At 44.7% G+C, this 19,120-nt stretch overlaps 1 protein-coding gene across 3 annotated transcripts; it reads left to right on the top strand.

Moving 5' to 3' along the window:
- Window positions 1-291: 291 nt before the first annotated feature.
- On the top strand, window positions 292-6,235 carry LOC130837899 (F-box only protein 27-like). 3 transcript variants are annotated; one of them, XM_057710585.1, is made up of 6 exons: window positions 292-318; window positions 799-1,170; window positions 1,371-1,482; window positions 1,566-1,661; window positions 4,582-4,717; window positions 5,395-6,235. In XM_057710585.1, the coding sequence occupies exons 2-6, from the start codon at window positions 825-827 to the stop codon at window positions 5,536-5,538; spliced, it is 834 nt and encodes a 277-aa protein (XP_057566568.1). In that variant the 5' UTR covers window positions 292-318; window positions 799-824; the 3' UTR covers window positions 5,539-6,235. The 3 variants fall into 3 exon arrangements, with proteins under 3 accessions (XP_057566568.1, XP_057566567.1, XP_057566569.1); XM_057710584.1 differs by lacking the exon at window positions 292-318 and adding an exon at window positions 524-606; XM_057710586.1 differs by lacking the exon at window positions 292-318 and adding an exon at window positions 524-606 and having other exon boundaries at window positions 5,027-5,530.
- The last annotated feature ends 12,885 nt before the right edge of the window (window positions 6,236-19,120 follow it).

Here is a 19,120-nt window from a genome sequence, read left to right as displayed (position 1 = left end):
TGCTGCAACTAAGGAGCCCGCCTGCCACAACTAAGACCCAGCACAACCAAATAAAATAAATAAAATTAAAAAAAAAAAAAGAAATGCATTTGGCTCCTGCTGAAGCCTGTTTTCTCCTGTGCAATGATCTCTAAGATGCTGGATCCTTAAAGGTGATGAGAATTGTTACAGGAGCTAATGGATAGGAGGCCTCCCGCCTGGATGCCCCACTGAGTTTAACAGCAGTTGTGCAGCGCCAAGGGCCTTACGGCCTAGCTAGGGACACTCCAAGCAGCCACTGCTTCGAACGAAGAGACGCAGACTCTGGATCCTACTCTGGTGGATTTGGTTGGGCAGTTTCCCTTCAGTCTCGAGAATACAGGAGGTGGGGACGGGAGGGGCTGGCTAGTAAGTCAGGACGAGGCCCAAGGAGGAGGGGCCATGACAGCGAGAAGGGAGGGGCAGGCAGAAACTGTGGAGTCAGAAAGAGCCTGGAGGAGGGTGGCAGTGAGTGGTGCTGGGTGTTGAGAAGGGAGGGGCAGATGAATAAAAAGGGCAGAGGCAGAGATGGGGGCCCATGAAGCCGGGTGAAGGCTTGTCAGCAAGGAGCACTGGCTGAGATGCAGGGTAGGACTCAGGGGTCTTCAAGGTTGAAGAGGATGTTGGCTGCTGGGGTCTGTGATGCACGTGGTGGAGAGGGGCTGAGGCAGTCTGCTGGCAAGGACGGGTTGGGAGTTTGGGGTCCTTGAGGCAGGAGCGTGACTGGTGGAGGCTGTAGGTCCCTGACACCCTGAAGTCTTGACACTGGCTCTCCTGCAGTCGCACCCGGGCCCAGTGAGGACAACATGTGGGCCTCCGGGGGCCTGCCCGCCGGGGTCCCCGCTCCGGACCCCAAACCCAAGGAGGCACTAGGTCTTGGCCAGCTGCCCACGGAGCTGCTCGAGATGGTGCTGGTCCACGTGCCCCCCCACACGCTGCTCGGGCACTGCCGCCAGGTGTGCCGCCGCTGGCGCGACCTGGTGGACGGCCAGCACCTGTGGCTGAGCGTGCTGGCCCGAGACCACGCCGCCCTGTCACCCATCCTCCGCACCTACCTGCCCCCTGCCGACGACCCCAGGCCCTGCGTCCTGGGCCGCTTCTGTGAGCGCAGACCCATAGGACGCAACCTCCTCCAGAAACCCAAGGGCGAAGGTGGGGAGCCCAGGAAACGGGTCCTCAAGGGAGCAGGAGGGAGGGGCCAGATGCGGGGCGCTTGGACTCCACGGGCGGGGTGGAACTGGATCGCAAGGGAGGAGGGGGAGGTGCAGGTCCCAACAGGAAACCCTGGCAGAGTTATCCCAGGGCTGGTGAGCTGGCAAGGAACTTGAGCACAAACCCTTTTCATCTAACAGAAGACTTCCTGAAATGGCCGGTGCTGAGTGGAGGGGACACCTGGGCGGCAGAGGAAAACGGGGAGGACTCACCCAGAGCCTGTATGCAGACCAGCTTTCTGTCTTCCTACAGGTGAATGTCCCTCCCTATTCCCCAAGGGCCAGGGCAGTGGTGAGGTCTTGCTCAAGCTTTTGACCTTTCTCCCTCTTTCCTAGGTGGTGTCAAAAGAAACAAGTATTGAATCTGGAGGAGGAGGGTTTCTGGCCAGAACTCCTGGATAGTGGAAAGCTTGAGATTTGTGTCTCTGCCTGGTGAGTGTGATGATAAAACAGCCCTTTTGCTGAGTGCTGACCTTGACATGGGCGACTTCACTGAGGCCTCCTAACAACCCCTTAGGATGAAGCAGTAGGGAAATGACTTCAGAGCTTTAGTACTTAGCAGAGTACACTCTCTGAATCCTCTTCTAACTCCCAAAGGGACCTGGATCCAATACAGAGAACTTGGGTCCAACTAAGTCTCATCTGTGAGTGAGATGCCCCTTGGTTTAGGAGGAAGCAAGGTAGGAGAGTTGGCTAAGAGGTCAGATTCTGGAGCCAGACCTCCCATATTCAAACCCTGGCTTCCCAGCTTTGTGGCCTTGGGCAAGTCACAGTGTGCCTCAATTTCCCTATTTTTATAAGATAGGGTTATATGTCAAGCACAAAGCCAGTGCTTTGAAGTTTGAGCTGCTTCAGCACCCTTCAGGATCCTTGATCCTGTGGGAAAATGTATTTTGAAACCTCAAATTGGGAAGTTCAGAAAGGGGAAGTGACTTCTCCTGGTGGCACAGCTTGGGCTTGGCAGGACCTGGCATTAGGCTCATACCTGGGTAACTCCAGAGCTTGTGCTCTGTCGTGATGGTCTTGAAACTGGGGTCCATGAGGACGTTCCAAAGGATACATGACCCAGATGATTTTAAGAGAGGCAAATTCCAAATTCTCTACACCTTTATGTTCCCTGTTCTCAAATAGCTCGCAAGAGATCACATCAGTAGTAGGAGCACCATATAGTTATGCTTTCCAAATTCCTATCTCTTGGTCCTCCTCCAGTTTCACAGAAGAAAACCCTCACTGTAGTGTATGGTCCCCAGTTGTAAGGACTTCTGGGGAGACAGGCAAAGTAACCATTTGAAAATCTGGCCATATCACATCCACTTTCAAAGCACCATAAACTTCCCACTTCTTCATGTCCATCTCACTAGCAGATGTGTTACCGAGCCTAAGCTTCTGCTCACCACACGGCAGGCCAGTAAATTGGGAGACAAGTTGTTGGAACAAGGAATAATGATTTTAATCAGAAAGCTAGCAGATCGAGAAGATGGCAGACTAACGTCTCAAAAGCCACCTTCCCTCAGTCTGAATTCGGGTTCTGTTTATACACAAGAAGGGGAGGGATCCACTGTGACATCAACCAATGGCTGAGCGGGGCTGCTGTAGCGCGTGCCTGACCTGCCGCTACTATAGATGTATTTACAACTAACTTCCGTTTTTTTGTTGTTTTTTTTCTAACTTCCGTTTTTAATTTATTCATTCATCCAACTACTATAGCGTGTTTGTGATGCTTTGAACAATGGTGTACCTTTTGTTTGTGATAATCAATGACTCCCAAATTTTGTCAGACATCACCCAGGAATATTTAAAACTCCCAATGCCTGGGTCACACTCCAAACCCATTATATCAGAGTGTCTGGGGTGAGAGAGCCAGAAATCAACATCTGTGAGAAGTTCACAGCCAACTGCAAGGTTAGGGGGCACATTTCCAAAACCACCCTCAGGCTCAGTAATTGACTAGAAAGATATAGAACTGAACGAAAACTCTTAGGCAGTTAGTTTATTACAGGGAAAAGGTACAGATTAAAATTAGCCATGGGAAGATCACAGGGCAGCGGCCAGGGGAAGTATCCAACACCAGACTTCCATTGCCCTCTGCCCGTGGAGTCAGGACACGTGACCGTCCTGGCATCCATGGGTGATAGTATGCGTGGAATATTGCCAACCAGGGAAGCTCATCTGAGTTTATAGAGGCTTTATTATGTGTTTCATTTCAGCCACCAGGTTCACTGATATTGTATGATGCATCCTAAGTCACATTGTTGGTCTTCCTGGAGTGGCTCGCCCCCATTATGTGACTATGTGGACGTGGCCAGCCTCCACCAAATCATATTGGCAGGCTGTATGTGTATGTGTGTGTGTGTGTGTGTGTGTGTGTGTGTGTGTGTGTGATGGGCACAGAACAGTATGAAAGGTAAATCAGAAGAACATAAAAATATATTAGTACTAAATTAGAACAAAATACTGTGGGAGAAGTAGAATGGACATCTGATTCTAAGACGAGTAATGGGAAGTCTCTGTGAAAGGTAGTTGTTTGTGTATTTATATAGCCCATACTCTATTTTTTAATATAAATTTATTTATTTATTTATTTATTGGCTGCACTGGGTCTTCATTGCAGTGCACAGGCTTCTCAGTGCAGTGGCTTCTCTTGCTGTGGAGTATGGGCTCTAGGCGCATGCGCTTCAGTAGTTGTGGCACGTGGGCTCCATAGCTGTGGCTTACAGGCTCTAGAGCACAGCCTCAGTAGTTGTGGAGCGCAGGTTTAGTTGCTCCTCGGCTTGTAGGATCCTCCCGGACCAGGGCTCGAACGGGTGTCCCCAGCATTGGCAGGCAGTTTCATAACCACTGCGCCACCAGGGAAGTCCCCAGCCCATAGTCTTAAGTTTTTAAATTTCTAACATCAAAAATGTATCCATCTACACTGGATGTTGTTTCTTTGAATGGTGCTGGATATCCCATCACCAATTTGTTTAGATGCTCCTGGATCCTTTTACTGATAAGGAAATTGTATCTTAAAAAATGAACATTGTACATGTTGGAAATGACATCTCTTGCCATCATTGAAACATACGATGAGAAATAATACAATGGAAGGAGGTAACTTGTAGATCACAGCTCTAGGGTGTTACTTCTGAAATGAATGTGCATGCGGACCAGCTGGGGAGGGTGTTTAGTGCAGATGGATTCACTGGGTATGCAGAGGAGCCAAGCTCCCAAGTGACACTGATGCTGCTAGTTCTGGAGACCTACAGCACCATTTTGGATTTGCATACATGGGAAGGCCATTCAGGTGAAGCAGGCAAACCCCCAAAGAAATGGGGCGACAAATCCAGCCTTCAAAGTCTCCCTTCTCCCACAGGTGGACAGACCGACAATACACTAATAGTTTATATCGGCTGATTGTCCAACTGCTAGATGCCAACCAGGCCGTCCTGCACCATTACTCTCCTTTGCCTTTTCCCATCCAGCAGTGCAGAAACAGTTTCTCCTTTGAGGTGAGTCTCTGACAAGGGTGTGGGAAAGGACAGTGGGCCTATCACTGTTGATCCATTGCTACATAATAAATTGTCCCCAAATTTAGGGGTTTGATATCAACAGCACTCATTTGATCATCTCTCATGGTTTCTATGAGTAGGGCTCTGCTGGGAGTTTCTGGCTCTGGTCTCTCATGTAGTCGCCTGCAGACACTGGCTGGAGCTGAAGGGCAGGGTGGGGTGTGAGTGTGTGTACAGCAGCTGGTGGCTGGCCAAGCAGCTCTTGGTTTAGTCTCAGAGCCTGGCCTGGGATCTCTCTGCTTGGTCTAGTTTGGGCTTCCTCACAGCATGGTGGCTTCAGGGCAGTCGGCTGCTTCTTGGTGGCCCAGGACTCTACCATGAGGCTTCTGGAGAAACCAGCAGAAGCTGCATTGCCTTTCTGGTCCAGCCTTGGAAGTCACCTGGCAAAAGTCACTCAGCATCACTTCCACCATACTGTTGGTTACAAGCAAACCCACCCAGATTCAAGGGGATGGGAATTAGACTCCACTCCTGGGCGAGGAGTAGGATGTGTGGAACTGGAGACATTGTTGCAGACATCTATGGAAGATACTAGCCGCCAGAAGGCCCCCAACTCAGCTTTTGAGGGGAAGGCCATGGCACAATGGGACTTTTTCTGTAACTTTTTCTGCCTACAGGCCAGCCATGTGTTCTCCAACCTCAAGAAGGGTGTTCGCTTTGTGTCCCTTGAACACTGGGTTCCAGATATTGATTTCTGGCCTGAGCAATATGGATTCTATCTGTTCAACTCCAGTGTGATCGTTCGGGTCCGTCTGTCCTAGCTGAGACCTGTCTTTGCAAAACAACCTGACTGTGCCTTCCAAGAACTGGGACCATGGGCAGGGCCATCTCAGTGATCAAGGGCTTGTAGCTCCCTGGCATCCTGGGATCTCCTGGGTCCAGTCGAAGTTCCTAATGGGTCCAGTGGAAGTTCCTAATGGGCCCTGTCTTCAGATTCTGGAAGCTACTAGAGGAACGTTCTTCCACCAGATTTACTGGCTGCTGCTTTTCTAAGGCAGCCCCTGTTCTACCAAGTGGAGGCGCAGGGGTGAGCACAGGGAAGTGCTGGATCAGGAGAGGGCTCCTCCCCCTCCCCCCACGCCAGGCCCCTCTGGTTCAGCCCCAGTGCCCTCTGCCCTTGTCTCCTCTTGGTTCTGCATCAGAGGCTTTATGGGTCCCATGCAAAAAGCCCTCTCCTCCTGAGTGAACTAGAACCTCGTCCCTATAGCTGAGAAAATTCCAGCCCCTAACTTCCTGAGGTTTTAAGACTGAGACCAGGGCTCAGAGCTGAAAGTTAAACTACCTCAAAAAATGTTTGGAGACAGAGGGTTCTGCCTACCTTGTGAAAAATCAAATGGTCCCCTGAGCCCAACCCTGCTCTGAATTGTATCAAATTATTTTGTTATTTTGAAACTCTTTTCAAACATGGAGAGAATAAATGAGCAATATGTCTGCCGATCATAGGTAATAAATGTATTGTTTCACCAAAAGTGTCTCAGCTCTTTTTAATAGAAATACAGTGTTACAGCCTTAGTGACTACTTGGTTCAGAGTAAGGAGATGTCCTGGTTAAGGAGGGAAAACTGTACAGAAGAAAACACCGGTAGAAGGTGTTCTCCATTGGAAAGAATGGAAGTGTTAAAACCCTATTTCGCAATCCCTAAGGAAATCATGGAGTCAAAGATGATCAATTAGGGTTAAAAGCATTAGGCAGGCGGTGGATGTGAGTACAGGGTCACAGTGACACCACATTTGTGACATTCTGGTCGTGAGGGTGACAGAACCATGCAGTGTCAGGATCAGGCTGTCCCCACTGCAGTCCAGGGGTCAAGGCCAGTCGCAACTGCTGCAGGACCCCTCAGGAGTTCCAGGTGTCCTGATGGAATGCAGGTGAAGCCTGCTGCTGCCTTTGATGTAACCACCCTGAACCGCCCCACCCACCTGCAGTATAAGCACAGGACACACCCAGAGGGGACGGTGTCTTGCCAGGGTCATCAAAAGGGGATTGTGACAGGTTGAAACAGACCTAAGAGTCATGACCACATGTAGTGTGTGGTCCTGGAGTACATACTGGTTTGTACATTTCAACTCTGGAGAATAATTTTGGGTCAACTGGAGGAATTTGGAGAGGAGGAATATGAGACAGGCATTTACAGGAAAGGAAAGATGGAGATCATTGTCTGAGAAAACAGCAACCATAGGATTTAATTTTCACATATATACTCCTACATGTTGCATTGTACATATGTGTATATTTGTAGGTGTGTGTACATATATGCCAAACTAAATTATACTTACATATATTTATTTAGATAATATATTTCCTTGCATTTGTATTCTGGATTACCTTCTGGATATATCTATTCATAATAAGAATATGAACTAAAGTGTTACAGGGTTACTGCAATGGTGAACAGAACATGGAGGTGATTTTTATACTTACTGATTTTGCTTATCTGAATTTCTCATTTTCTATGTGTGTGTAGAAATACTATGTTACAGACAAATATAAAGCATTGTCCAATGCAATTTCCCTTCCTTTCCAGAAATAACCACATTTAGAAGACATCTTTGCTGACAGGGTTTTTAAATTTTGTTTTGGAGAATTCTGTATATGAGCAAATGTAGAGAGAAGCATATTGTAACCTCCATGTGTCTATTTCCCAGAAACAGTTCTCAATTTATGGCCAGTCCTCAATCCACACCCCCATCAGTTCTTCCCTCTTCTATATATATATTTTTTTTAATATATATTTTAGTATATTTTTATTTTGACTCAATCTCAAACTTAAAGAGAAGTTTTAGTTATAGTACACAGAGCTTTTTTCCACCTCGGAAACATTTAGTACATTTCCAACTAGTCGCACCATCGACATCAGTGCGTATTTTCTACAAATATGGAATTCTTCTCCATAACTATGATACAACTGTTAGACTCATGAAGGTCACATTGATTAAATAACTGCCTGATGAAATAACAGAAAAGGGTTAATATAGCTTGGCCTCTCCTTATAAAGGCCTGTTTGCAAGGTGAGCCGCAGCTGGAAGCTGGGAACTTGAATTTTGAAAGTTGTTCCATCATTTCCTGACTGATAAGAAGACTCATTGTGCTTAAACTGTGCAAACCATATGGTTTCTGCTCGACACATGCTTTCCTTTGGGGAGTCTGGAATTTTGGTACATGCCAGGCACAGGGTCCTCCATGTCCCACCCCAGTGAAACCCTAGGATGCTGGGTCTCTCATGAGCGGTCCTGGACATCACACACATGGGACTGCATTTTTGTTGCTGGGGGAAGAGTACACTCTGGGTGACCCCCCAGGGAAGGGAGACGACGGGGGGAAGAGGCACATGGATTCTCCAGTCCCTGCTTGTGTGTTTTGCCCTCAGCATCCAACTGTGCATCCTTACTGCTCCCCTGCAGCTCATCCCAGGAGTGAGTCCAACCATATGCTGAGTCCCCCAAGTCCTGGCAAATATCGAACCATGGGGGTAGTCTTGGGGTCACACAAACACGTGCACAGCAGTGGCAGGGGTGGCACTGCTAGAAGGATCCTAGCTATCCAAAATATGGCTACTTTGGGGGGAAAAGGAGGGGGTGGGGAATGGGGAATCCCCAGGGCTGGGTGGCCATGGAGTTGCTCAAGGTTTGAAACAGCTGACTGCTGTCTGTTTGAAACTGAGTTCCCCTAAAACCATAACCGCTACCCAGTCTATCCAAAACTTTATTCCTTTTCTTGTCCCGTACCTGTTTCCCTCAAGATTGAGGAGCATCAAAGAAAACTGGGGTTTGAAACTGAGCAGGGCCCTGCGGGGCCCTCCTGGGTACAAAAGTCTTTCCAAGGCCCCCGTTTCTTGTTTGTAGGAAAGAAGGCTTCAGCCTCCTAGACCTTCCCTGAGTTCTGATGAAGGAAATTTTCACATATTGAGGTCTGGGGAAGACATTCTGGCTAATACATGATGTAACTCAAATTTAATGCTAATGAAAACAGCCTGTTTGTGGCCTATCAAACATACATTGTACAGCTGCTTTAATTATTAAAGAAAAAGGTGCAATGACCAGAAGTAAAAATGTCGATGTTAAGAAAAAAGGTTAGGGACTCCCCTGGTGGTGCAGTGATTAAGGCTCCACACTCCCAGTGCAGGGGGCCCGAGTCTGATCCCTGGGCAGGGAACTAGATCCCATATGCATGCCCAACCAAGGAGCCCGCCTGCCACAACGAAGACCTGGCACAACCTAATGAATTAACCCATTATTTTCTTAAAAAGACTAAAGATTAAATATCTCCCTTCCTGGGACACCAATGCTGGAACTGCTTCTACAATGTCTCCCTTCCCAGGTGCCAAGGCCATAACGACTCACTGTGTAGATGCTGATGTTTTTCTTTTCTTTCTTTCTTTTTTTTTTAACCTTGAAGGAATGTATCTGTGACTTGATTGGTGTTCCTTGTTCTGATAGTTATTAAACCATGTTGAAAACCATGCTTCCCTGGAGCAGTTCCTCAGAGCTATCTGAGAGGCCATCTCCTGGGTTTGGGGTCCTCAGTTTGGCTCAGATAAACTCTTTTCTATTCCTATTATAGATTGTTTATTGATTATTTTTGTCAACAGTCTCAAAGGGCAGATTCAAACAGTTACTAACTAGGGAAGTGAGGGAACGCAGAAAGAAAGGAAAAGCAGTCAAGGGACAATAATGCAGGGAAAACACAGAGTCCTAGTTCCTCCTCAAGGGATACATGTAACAATCTGGTACATATTTCCGAGTTCTTCTGCAGGAACTAAAGCCCCCACGCAGGCAGAGGATGGTAACTACATGCTGAGACCCCAGACTGGTCAGAACCTGAAGGCTGATGATGGAGATTCCTGGACACCACCCTGTTACCTCACCACCAGTCACTCAGAAAAAAGTCATACACACTGCAGCTGTCAGCCCAAATCTTGCCTTAAAAAACTCTTCCCTGAAAGCCTTGAGGAATTCGAGGCTTTTGAGCATGGGCTGCCCGTTCTCCTTGTTTGGCCCTTGCAGTAGACCTCTCTCTGCTCCAAACTTTGATGTTTCTGTTTGTTTGGCCTCACTGCATGTCGAGCACGTGAACTCAGGTTCAAAACATGTTGTGAGAGGTAAGTTACCTATGCCATTAAACCAATTGGTCCAGGGACTGCCCTGGCAGTCCAGTGGTAAAGAATCCACCTTCCAATGCAGGGGGTTCAGGTTTGATCCCTGGTCAGGGAACTAAGATCCCACATGCTGCAGGGCAACTAAGCCCACGTGCTGCAAACTACAGAGTCCACATGCTCTGGAACCCATGCGCCACAACTACGGAGCCCATGTGCCCTGGAGCCTGCGCACCACAACTAGAAAAGAGAAAACCCACACGCCACAAGTAAAGAGAAGCCCTTGCGCTGCAGCTAAGATCCTGTGTGCCACAGCTAAGGCCAGATGCAGCCAAAAATAAATAAATAATTTTTTTAAAAAAATAAAATAAAACAATGGGTCCAACCCCTGGGGAGTTGGCCCACAGGACCCTCTGGACGACTTTGGCCAGGAAGTGAAGAAGATAATGCACCATAATGATGGCTTTGGGTTTTCCCACTTTCTTCCGTGTAAGAGTTTGGGGTGGGTCGAAGACCATAAATATTAGTTTGTAGTTGCTCCCTACTCTAGGTGGGAAGAGAAGAGGGCCAAACTTCCCAAAGATGGGTTTTAGGTGCACCAGAAAGTTTAAAAGTGTGCATTGCTCTCTCCTCCAAGTAGAAGGAAAATAAGCTGAAATCCACTCCCAAGACTGGATCAAAGCTTTAGATAAGCCAGAGGAAAAAGAAGAAAGAAAACATTCCAGCTCTTAGGTCCAGAGGCTGCAGCAGCCCTACCTATTCAGCTGGCCATGATGCTCACCCTGAATGCTGAATTTACTTCTAGGGATTTGAGTAAACTTCCAAGGAGGAAAAGAAAAAGGGAAATCTACAATACAATATTACCTCTCAATTGTATCTCAAAGGAAAAGGGAAATTTGTATTTTATGGGCATTTCATCTGGATGTATGATTTTATTTTTTATTTTTTTCTTTAAGAATTTATATTGAGATTCAATTGATATACAATAAATTGCATATATTTAAAGTGTACAATTTGATATTTTTTTCTTATTGGTAATGTATACATGACAATCCCAGGCTCCCAATTCATCCCCCCAACCTCCCCCCCCCACTTTCCCTACTTGGTGTCCATATGTTTGTTCTTTACATCTGTGTCTCTGTTCCTGCCTTGCAAGCCAGTTGATTTGTACCATTTTTCTACATTCTGCATATATGTGTTAATATATGATATTTGTTTTTCTCTGTCTGACTCACTTCACTCTGTATGACAGTCTCTAGGTCCATGCATGTCTCTACAAATGTCCCAGTTTCATTCCTTTTTAAGCTGAGTAATATTCCATTGTATATATGTGCCACCTCTTCTTTATCCATTCATCTGTTGATGGACATTTAGGTTGCTTCCATGTCCTGGCTATTGTAAATGGTGCTGCCATGAACATTGGAGTGCATGTGTCTTTTTGAATCATGGTGTTCTCTGGGTATATGCCCAGTAGTGGGATTGCTGGGTCATATGGTAACTCTATTTGTAGTTTTGCAAGGAACCTCCATACTGTTCTCCATAGTGGCTGTATCAATTTACATTCTCACCAACAGTGCAAGAGCGTTCCCTTTTTCCACACCCTCTCCAGCATTTACTGTTTGTAGATTTTCTGATGATGCCCATTCTAACTGGTGTGAGGTGATACCTCACTGTAGTTTTGATTTGCATTTCTCTAATAATTAGTGATATTGAGCAGCTTTTGGATGTATGATTTTAAAAATCAATAATCAGGGACTTCCCTGGTGGCACAGTGGTTAAGAATCCACCTGCCAAGGCCAGGGACATGGGTTCCATCCCTGAACTGGAAAGATCCCACATGCCATGGAGCAACTAAGCCCATGAGCCACAACTACTGAGCCCGCGTGCTGCAACATTGAAGCCCTCGCATCTAGAGCCAGTGCTCTGCAACAAGAGAAGCCACTGCAATGAGAAACCCACGCACCTCAATGAAGAGTAGCCCCCACTCATGGCAACTAGAGAAAGCCCGTTTGCAAAAACAAAGACCCAATGCAGCCAATAAATAAATAAATAAATTTATTTTTAAAAATTTAAAAGAAAATAAAGAGAGAGAGGTTTTAAAAAAAACAAAGAAAGCCCAAAGTGAGCAGAAGGAAAGAAATCATAAAGATCAGAGCAGAAATAAATGAAAAAGAAAGGAAGGAAGCAATAGCAAAAATTAATAAAACTAAAAGCTGGTTCTCTGAGAAGATAAACAAAATTGATAAACCATTAGCCAGACTCATCAAGAAAAAAGGGGAGAAGATGCAAATCAACAGAATTAGAAATGAAAAAGAAGTAACAACGGATAACACAGAAATACAAAAGATCATGAGAGACTACTACAAGCAACTATATGCCAGGAAATTGGATAACCTGGAAGAAATGGATTAATTCTTAGAAAAATACCATCTTCCAAGAATGAACCAGGAAGAAATAGAAACTATGAACAGACCAATCACAAGTACGGAAATTGAGGCAGTGATTAAAAATCTCCCAACAAACAAAAGCCCAGGGCCAGATGGCTTCACAGGCGAATTCTATCAAACATTTAGAGAGGAGCTAACACCTATCCTTCTGAAACTCTTCCAAAATATAGCAGAAGGAGGAACACTCCCTAACTCATTCTATGAGGCCATCATCACCCTGATACCAAAACCAGGCAAGGATGTCACAAAAAAAGGAAATTACAGGCCAATATCACTGATGAATATAGATGCAAAAATCCTCAACAAAATACTAGCTAACAGAATCCAACAGCACATTAAAAAGATCATACATCATGATCAAGTGGGGTTTATCCCTGGGATGCAAGGATTCTTCAATATACACAGGTCAATCAATGGGATACATCATATCAACAAACTGAAGGATAAAAACCATATGATCATCTCAATAGATGCAGAAAAAGCTTTTGACAAAATTCAACATGCATTTATGATAAAAGCTCTCCAGAAAATGGGCATAGAAGGAAATTACCTCAACATAATAAAAGCCATATATGAGAAACCAAAAGCCAACATCGTTCTCAATGGGGAAAAACTGGAAGAATTCCCTCTAAGAACAGGAACAAGACAAGGGTGTCCACTCTCACCATTATTATTCAACATAGTTTTGGAAGTTTTAGCCACAGCAATCAGAGAAGAAAAAGAAATAAAAGGAATCCTAATCGGAAAAGAAGAAGTAAAATTGTCACTCTTTGCAGATGACATGATATTATACATAGAAAACCCTAAAGACTCTACCAGAAAACTGCTAGCACTAATTGATGAATTTAAAGTAGCAGGATACAAAATGAATGCACAGAAATCTCTTGCATTCCTATACACTAACAACGAAAGAGCAGAAAGAGAAATTAAGGAAACTCTCCCATTTACCACTGCAACAAAAAGAATAAAATACCTAGGAATAAACCTGCCTAAGGAGGCAAAAGATCTGTATGCAGAAAACTTTAAGACACTGATGAAAGAAATCAAAGACGACACAAACAGATGGAGGGACATACCATGTTCCTGGATTGGAAGAATCAACATCGTGAAAATGACTGTACTACCCAAAGCAATTTACAGATTCAATGCAATCCCGATCAAATTACCAATGGCATTTTTCGCAGAACTAGAACAAGAAATCTTACGATTTGTATGGAAATGCAAAAGACCCCGAATAGCCAAAGCAATCTTGAGAAGGAAAAATGGAGTTGGTGGAATCAGGCTTCCTGACTTCCAACTATACTACAAGGCCATAGTGATCAAGACAGTATGGTACTGGCACAAAAATAGAAAGGAAGATCAATGGAATAGAATAGAGAACTCAGAGGTAAGACCAAACACATATGGGCATCTTATCTTTGACAAAGGAGGCACAAGTATACAATGGAAAAAAGACAGCCTCTTCAATAAGTGGTGCTGGGAAAATTGGACAGCTACATGTGAAAGAATGAAATTAGAACACTTCCTAACAGCATACACAAAAATAAACTCAAAATGGATTAAAGACCTACATGTAAGGCCAGACAGTATAAAACTCCTAGAGGAAAACATAGACAGAAGACTCTATGACATACATTAAAGCAAGGTTCTTTTTGACCCACCTCCTAGAATCATGGAAATAAAATCAAGAATAAACAAATGGGACCTAATGAAACAAAAGCTTTTGCACAGAGAAAGAAACCATAAACAAAACAAGAAGGCAACCCTCAGAATGGGAAAAAGTAGTTGCCAACGAAACAACGGAAAAAGGATTAACCTCCAAAATATACAAGCAGCTCATGCAGCTTAATACCAAAAAAGCAAATAATCCAATCCACAAATGGGTGGAAGACCTAAATAGACATTTCTCCAAAGAAGACACACAGATGGCCAACAAACACATGAAAAGATGTTTAACATCACTAATTATCAGAGAAATGCAAGTCAAAGCCACAATGAGGTATCACCTCACACCGATCAGAATGGCCATCATCACAAAATGTAGGAACACCAAATGTTGGCGAGGGTGTGGAGAAAAGGGAACTCTCCTGCGCTGTTGGTGAGAATGTAAGTTGGTACAGCCACTAGGGAAAACAATTTGGAGGTTCCTTAAAAAACTAAAAATAGAACTACCATATGATCCAGTAATCCCACTACTGGGCATATACCCAGAGAAAACCATAATCCTAAAAGAAACATGTACCATAAAGTTCATTGCAGCACTATTTACAATAGCCAGGACATGGCAGCAACCTAAATACCCATCAACAAATGAATGGATAAAGATGATGTGGCATATATATACAATGGAATATTACTCAGCTATAAAAAGGAATGAGATGGAACTGTATGTAATGAGGTGGATAGACCTAGAGTCTGTCATACAGAGTGAAGTAAGTCAGAAAGAGAAAGACAAATATTGTATGCTAACTCATATACACGGAATCTAAAAATGGTACTGATGAACTCAGTGACAAGACAAGAATAAGGACGCAGATGCAGAGAATGGACTGCAGAACTCGAGGTTTGGGGGGGCAGGGGTTGAAGGGGAAGCTGAGAAGAAGTGAGAGAGTAGCACAGATATATATATACTACCAACTGTAAAATAGATAGCCAGTGGGAAATTGCTGTATAACAAAGGGAGTTCAGCTCGATGATGGATGATGCCTTGGAGGACTGGGATGGGGAGGGTGGGGGGCAGTCGAGGGAGGGAGGGAATAAGGGGGTATGTGTATAAATACAGATGATTGACCTTGGTGTACCTCAAAAACTGGTACAAGAGTGTAAAGTAATTATATTCCAATAAAATAAATAAAACAAAATAAATTTAAAAAACAATGATCAATGTATACATATATATACATACATATATAATGTACATATACATACATATGTGTATATATATACATATATATAATATATTATATATACACACACAATAGTTTGCTTTCTCTGTATTATGACATTTTGACAGCTTTTAAAAGACCTTTCTGGCTGGGGAGAGACCACCCCTCCCAGGACTGGCCAATTCTTCTCAATAGCAAAGAACCCAGCCTGAGCCTGCCTTTGATATGCTAATGAACAAATCCAGAGCCAGACCTCCTCTATGTGGCCCCTGAACCCTAGGAAGCAATACAGGCATACCTCATTTTACACTTCCCTTTGCTTTACTGTGCTTCACAGACATTGTGGTTTTTTACAAATTGAAGATTTGTGGCCACCCTGCCTTGTCAGATGATGGTTAGCATTTTTTAGCAAAAAGGTTATTTTTTTAGTTAACGTTGAAATCCAGCAGAGCCCTGCAGGGCCTTCCTGGTTGCAAACCCCTCTGCGTTCCCCTGCTTCCTACCTTTAGAAAAAGAAAAAAAACAAAATCAACCTTAGTTTCCTGGGCCTCCCAAATTTCAGAAAACAGATGCAAGCAAGTGGGAAGTAAGAAAAGGCAGTGCAGCAAGGAAGGATAAAACAACTTTAGCAATAAGTAAAACTGAAGGGTGGAGTCAAAGGCCCTATTTCTCCTTAAGAAAAAGAGAAAACATTGTCTGACACACATTCTCAAGTTGCTTCTTACAGACACCAGACTCCCATCAGATAAAAACTCCTACCCTAAACCCATAGACCCTGGACTTGTTGGAGTCAGAAGGTTGATGATCAAGGTTCCTGAAACGCATCCCCTAATCACAAAATTGTCCATGAGTTGATCCCACACACCCTGCAACCCTCACCCTGATACCGCGAGGGGCCCCATGGGTCTCCAGGGCACAAAGACTTTCTGGGTCCCCCATTTCTTTGATTATAGGAAACAGTCTTCATTCAGCCTCCATGACCTTCCGCGAGTTCCAATGGGCAGATGCAAGCAGTTGTTAATTAGGGAAGGGAGAGGATAAGAGACCATGGAGAAATAAGTCAAGAGCAGCCTTGGGGCAAGGTCCTGTTTCCCCATCAACAATACACACAACAACATCTTTGAGCTATTTTGCAGATGCTGAAATCCTCTCCAAGTGAGAGAAGTTAATGATTAACCTGCCCACAAAAATGTAGACCCCAAACCAGTTGAACCTGAATGTTGATGATGCTGACTTCTACTTACCTCACCACCAACCCATCAGAAGACTGCAAGACTGTTACTGCCTTGATCCTTCTCGCATATCCCTGACCACCAGCCCCAACTATAAGACCTCTCCCTATTCCCTAGGGAAGGGGGCACAGTTCTTGAGGCACTAGCTATGGTCCCCATTTGCCTGGCAAAGTAGTAAAGCTATCCTTTTCCACTTCACCCAAAGCTCTGTCTCCAAGATTTAATTTGGCACCGGTGTATAGAGAAGCTGAGCTTTCGGCATCAACCCCTAACATTGTCTGTTGTTGTTGTTGTTGTTTTGGCTGAGCTGAAGGGCTTGCGGGATCTTAGTTCCAACCAGGGACTGAACCCAGGCCACAGCAGTGAAAGTGCTGAGTTCTAACCACTGGAACACAAGGGTCTTTTAAACCCTTCCCTGAAAGCCATCTGGGAGTTCAGGTCTTTTAAGCATAAGCTGCCCATTCTCCTTGCCTGGTGCCCTGCAATAAACGCTGTATTTTCCTTCAGTAGATTTGCTTTGCTGCATGTCTGGTAAGTGGACCCACATCCAGTTTGGTAACAAGGTATGCACATTGATTTTTTAGATATAATGCTATTATGCATTTATTAGACTAAAGTATAGGGTAAACATAACTTTTACAGGCACTGGTGTTCCTGGTGAATTTAAGATTCTTGCTTCATTGTGAAAGAATTCAGAGACAAAATGATAGGTGAGAAGTGGATTTATTTAAAGAGAAACAATCTCCACAGACAGAGTGTGGGCCATCTCGGAAGGCAAGAGAGCCCCAAAATATGGGGTGGTTAGGTGTTTTTTTTTGTTTTTAATTTTTTAAATAATTTTTATTTATTTAATATCTATTTACTTATGGCTGTGTTGGGTCTTAGTTGCAACATGCATGATCTTTCGTTGTGGCACATGGGCTCTGTAATTGTGGTGCATGGGCTTAATTGCCTCACAGAATGTGGGATCTTAGCTCCCCATCCAGGGATTGAACCCACATCCCTTCCATTGGAAGGCAGATTCTTAACCACTGGACACCAGGAAAGTCCCTGGCGTGGTTAGTTTTTATGGGTTGGGTAATTTCATAGGATAATGAGTGGGAGGCTTATTCCAATTATTTCAGGGAAGGGTCAGAGATTTCTAGGAATTGCTCCACAGCCCACTTTTTGACCTTTTATGGTTGGCCTCAGAAATGTCATGGCGGTGGTGGGTGTATCATTTAGCATATGTGAATGTATTACAATGAACATGTAATGAGGCTCAAGGTCCGCTGGACCCTTGAACGATCCTTGACCTAGTTGGTTCTAACCAGTTTTTGTCATGTTCTATGGCTGTGTCATTCTTTTAAAGGTTGTGCCCTGTCCCCTTCCCTCTGTTTCACTGGGAAACCAAAAAATTCGTGTGACTTGCTTTATTGAGATATTCACTTTATTGCAGTGGTCTGGAACCAAACCCACAAGATCTCCAAGGTATGTCTGTGCTCCTCTGCCTTAATCATCCCAGGGCCAGTGCCAGACAACTAGAGAGCACCCCTAGAGTCCAAAGCCCCCTGAAATTATGCTGAATGGCCAGCCCCAAACTGTTCATCCTGCCCTGCCTTTCCTGAGGAAACTCCAGTAAAAGTCATGGCCTAAGCCTTTCCCTGGCTCTGGTCTCCTGCTTCCTGACTACCCTGTGTCCTTCCCGTGTGACCCTGCATGACATACCTCCAGTCTCTAGGACCTGTGAGTATAATAAGCTTGTTTTTCCTGAGCCTCTCCTCTGTCTCCTCTTGGGGCTTCAACTGATTGACCATCTCATGAAAGGACACAAAACAATAAAATGTTGTAGGCTTGTAATATACACTAAAGAGATCATCTGCATCAGGAAAAGCTGTAAAAACAAGTGTGTGTGTGTGTGTGTGTGTGTGTGAGTAACAGGAGGGAAGGGGGCAGGGCACAATCTTTAAAAGAATGACATAGCCCGAGGACATAACATAAACTGATTAGAACCAAATGGGTCCAAGATGGCAGACAAGTCAACTTCCAGGCGCCATGGCCATGACCATTCCAAGGCTGACATGAGGATCAAACAGTGGGCGGTGGCCCAATTCCGGAATACTCCACTCACTCATTAGCCTATGAAATTACCCACCCTTACAAAAACTGACAACCCCCACACCCTGGTGCCTTTCTCACTTTCTGAGATGGCCCACACTTTGTCTTCAGAGTATGCTTCCTCTAAATAAATCTCTAAATAAACTTCTTACCTATCACTTTGTCTCTCACTGAATTCTTTCTGTGATGAAACATCAAGAACCTAAGCTTCTGAACTTGGTATACCCCCCAAAAAAAATAAAAAAATAAAAATAAATAAAAAGAACCTAAGCTTCATTGAGTCCTGAAGCCAGGTATGTGATCTCAGTTGGAAGATCTTGGGTTTTGGCTGGGTTTGAGTCCTGGCCATGTGTGTTCGAGTCCCAATCTGAGTTTAGCTGGGTTTGAGTCCCAGCATGTGGGTTCAAGTCCCAATGTGAGGTGCACGGTTTCATGTGCGTGTGTGACACTCCCTTGTTTTGCCATCAACAGGAGGATTGGAATTTAAACTGTTTTTGAGCCCTCCGTCTTCCTGTCTCACCCTCCGCAGAAGCCGCCAGGGTCTCCTCCAAGTCTCGCTCTCCTAGACCCCGCTTTGCCACGCAGTTAAG

Source organism: Hippopotamus amphibius, chromosome 16 (genome assembly GCF_030028045.1).
Source record: "Hippopotamus amphibius kiboko isolate mHipAmp2 chromosome 16, mHipAmp2.hap2, whole genome shotgun sequence".
In the NCBI taxonomy this organism is placed as follows: domain Eukaryota; kingdom Metazoa; phylum Chordata; class Mammalia; order Artiodactyla; family Hippopotamidae; genus Hippopotamus; species Hippopotamus amphibius.
This window is presented reverse-complemented; position numbering and strand designations above follow the sequence as displayed.

What these genes read in the sequence shown, in the direction of transcription:
- LOC130837899 (XM_057710584.1), top strand. An exon ending in AGCTTTCTGTCTTCCTACAG is followed by an intron (nt 1,483 to 1,565) that starts GTGAATGTCCCT and finishes CCTCTTTCCTAG; the next exon opens with GTGGTGTCAAAAGAAACAAG. An exon ending in GAGATTTGTGTCTCTGCCTG is followed by an intron (nt 1,662 to 4,581) that starts GTGAGTGTGATG and finishes CTTCTCCCACAG; the next exon opens with GTGGACAGACCGACAATACA.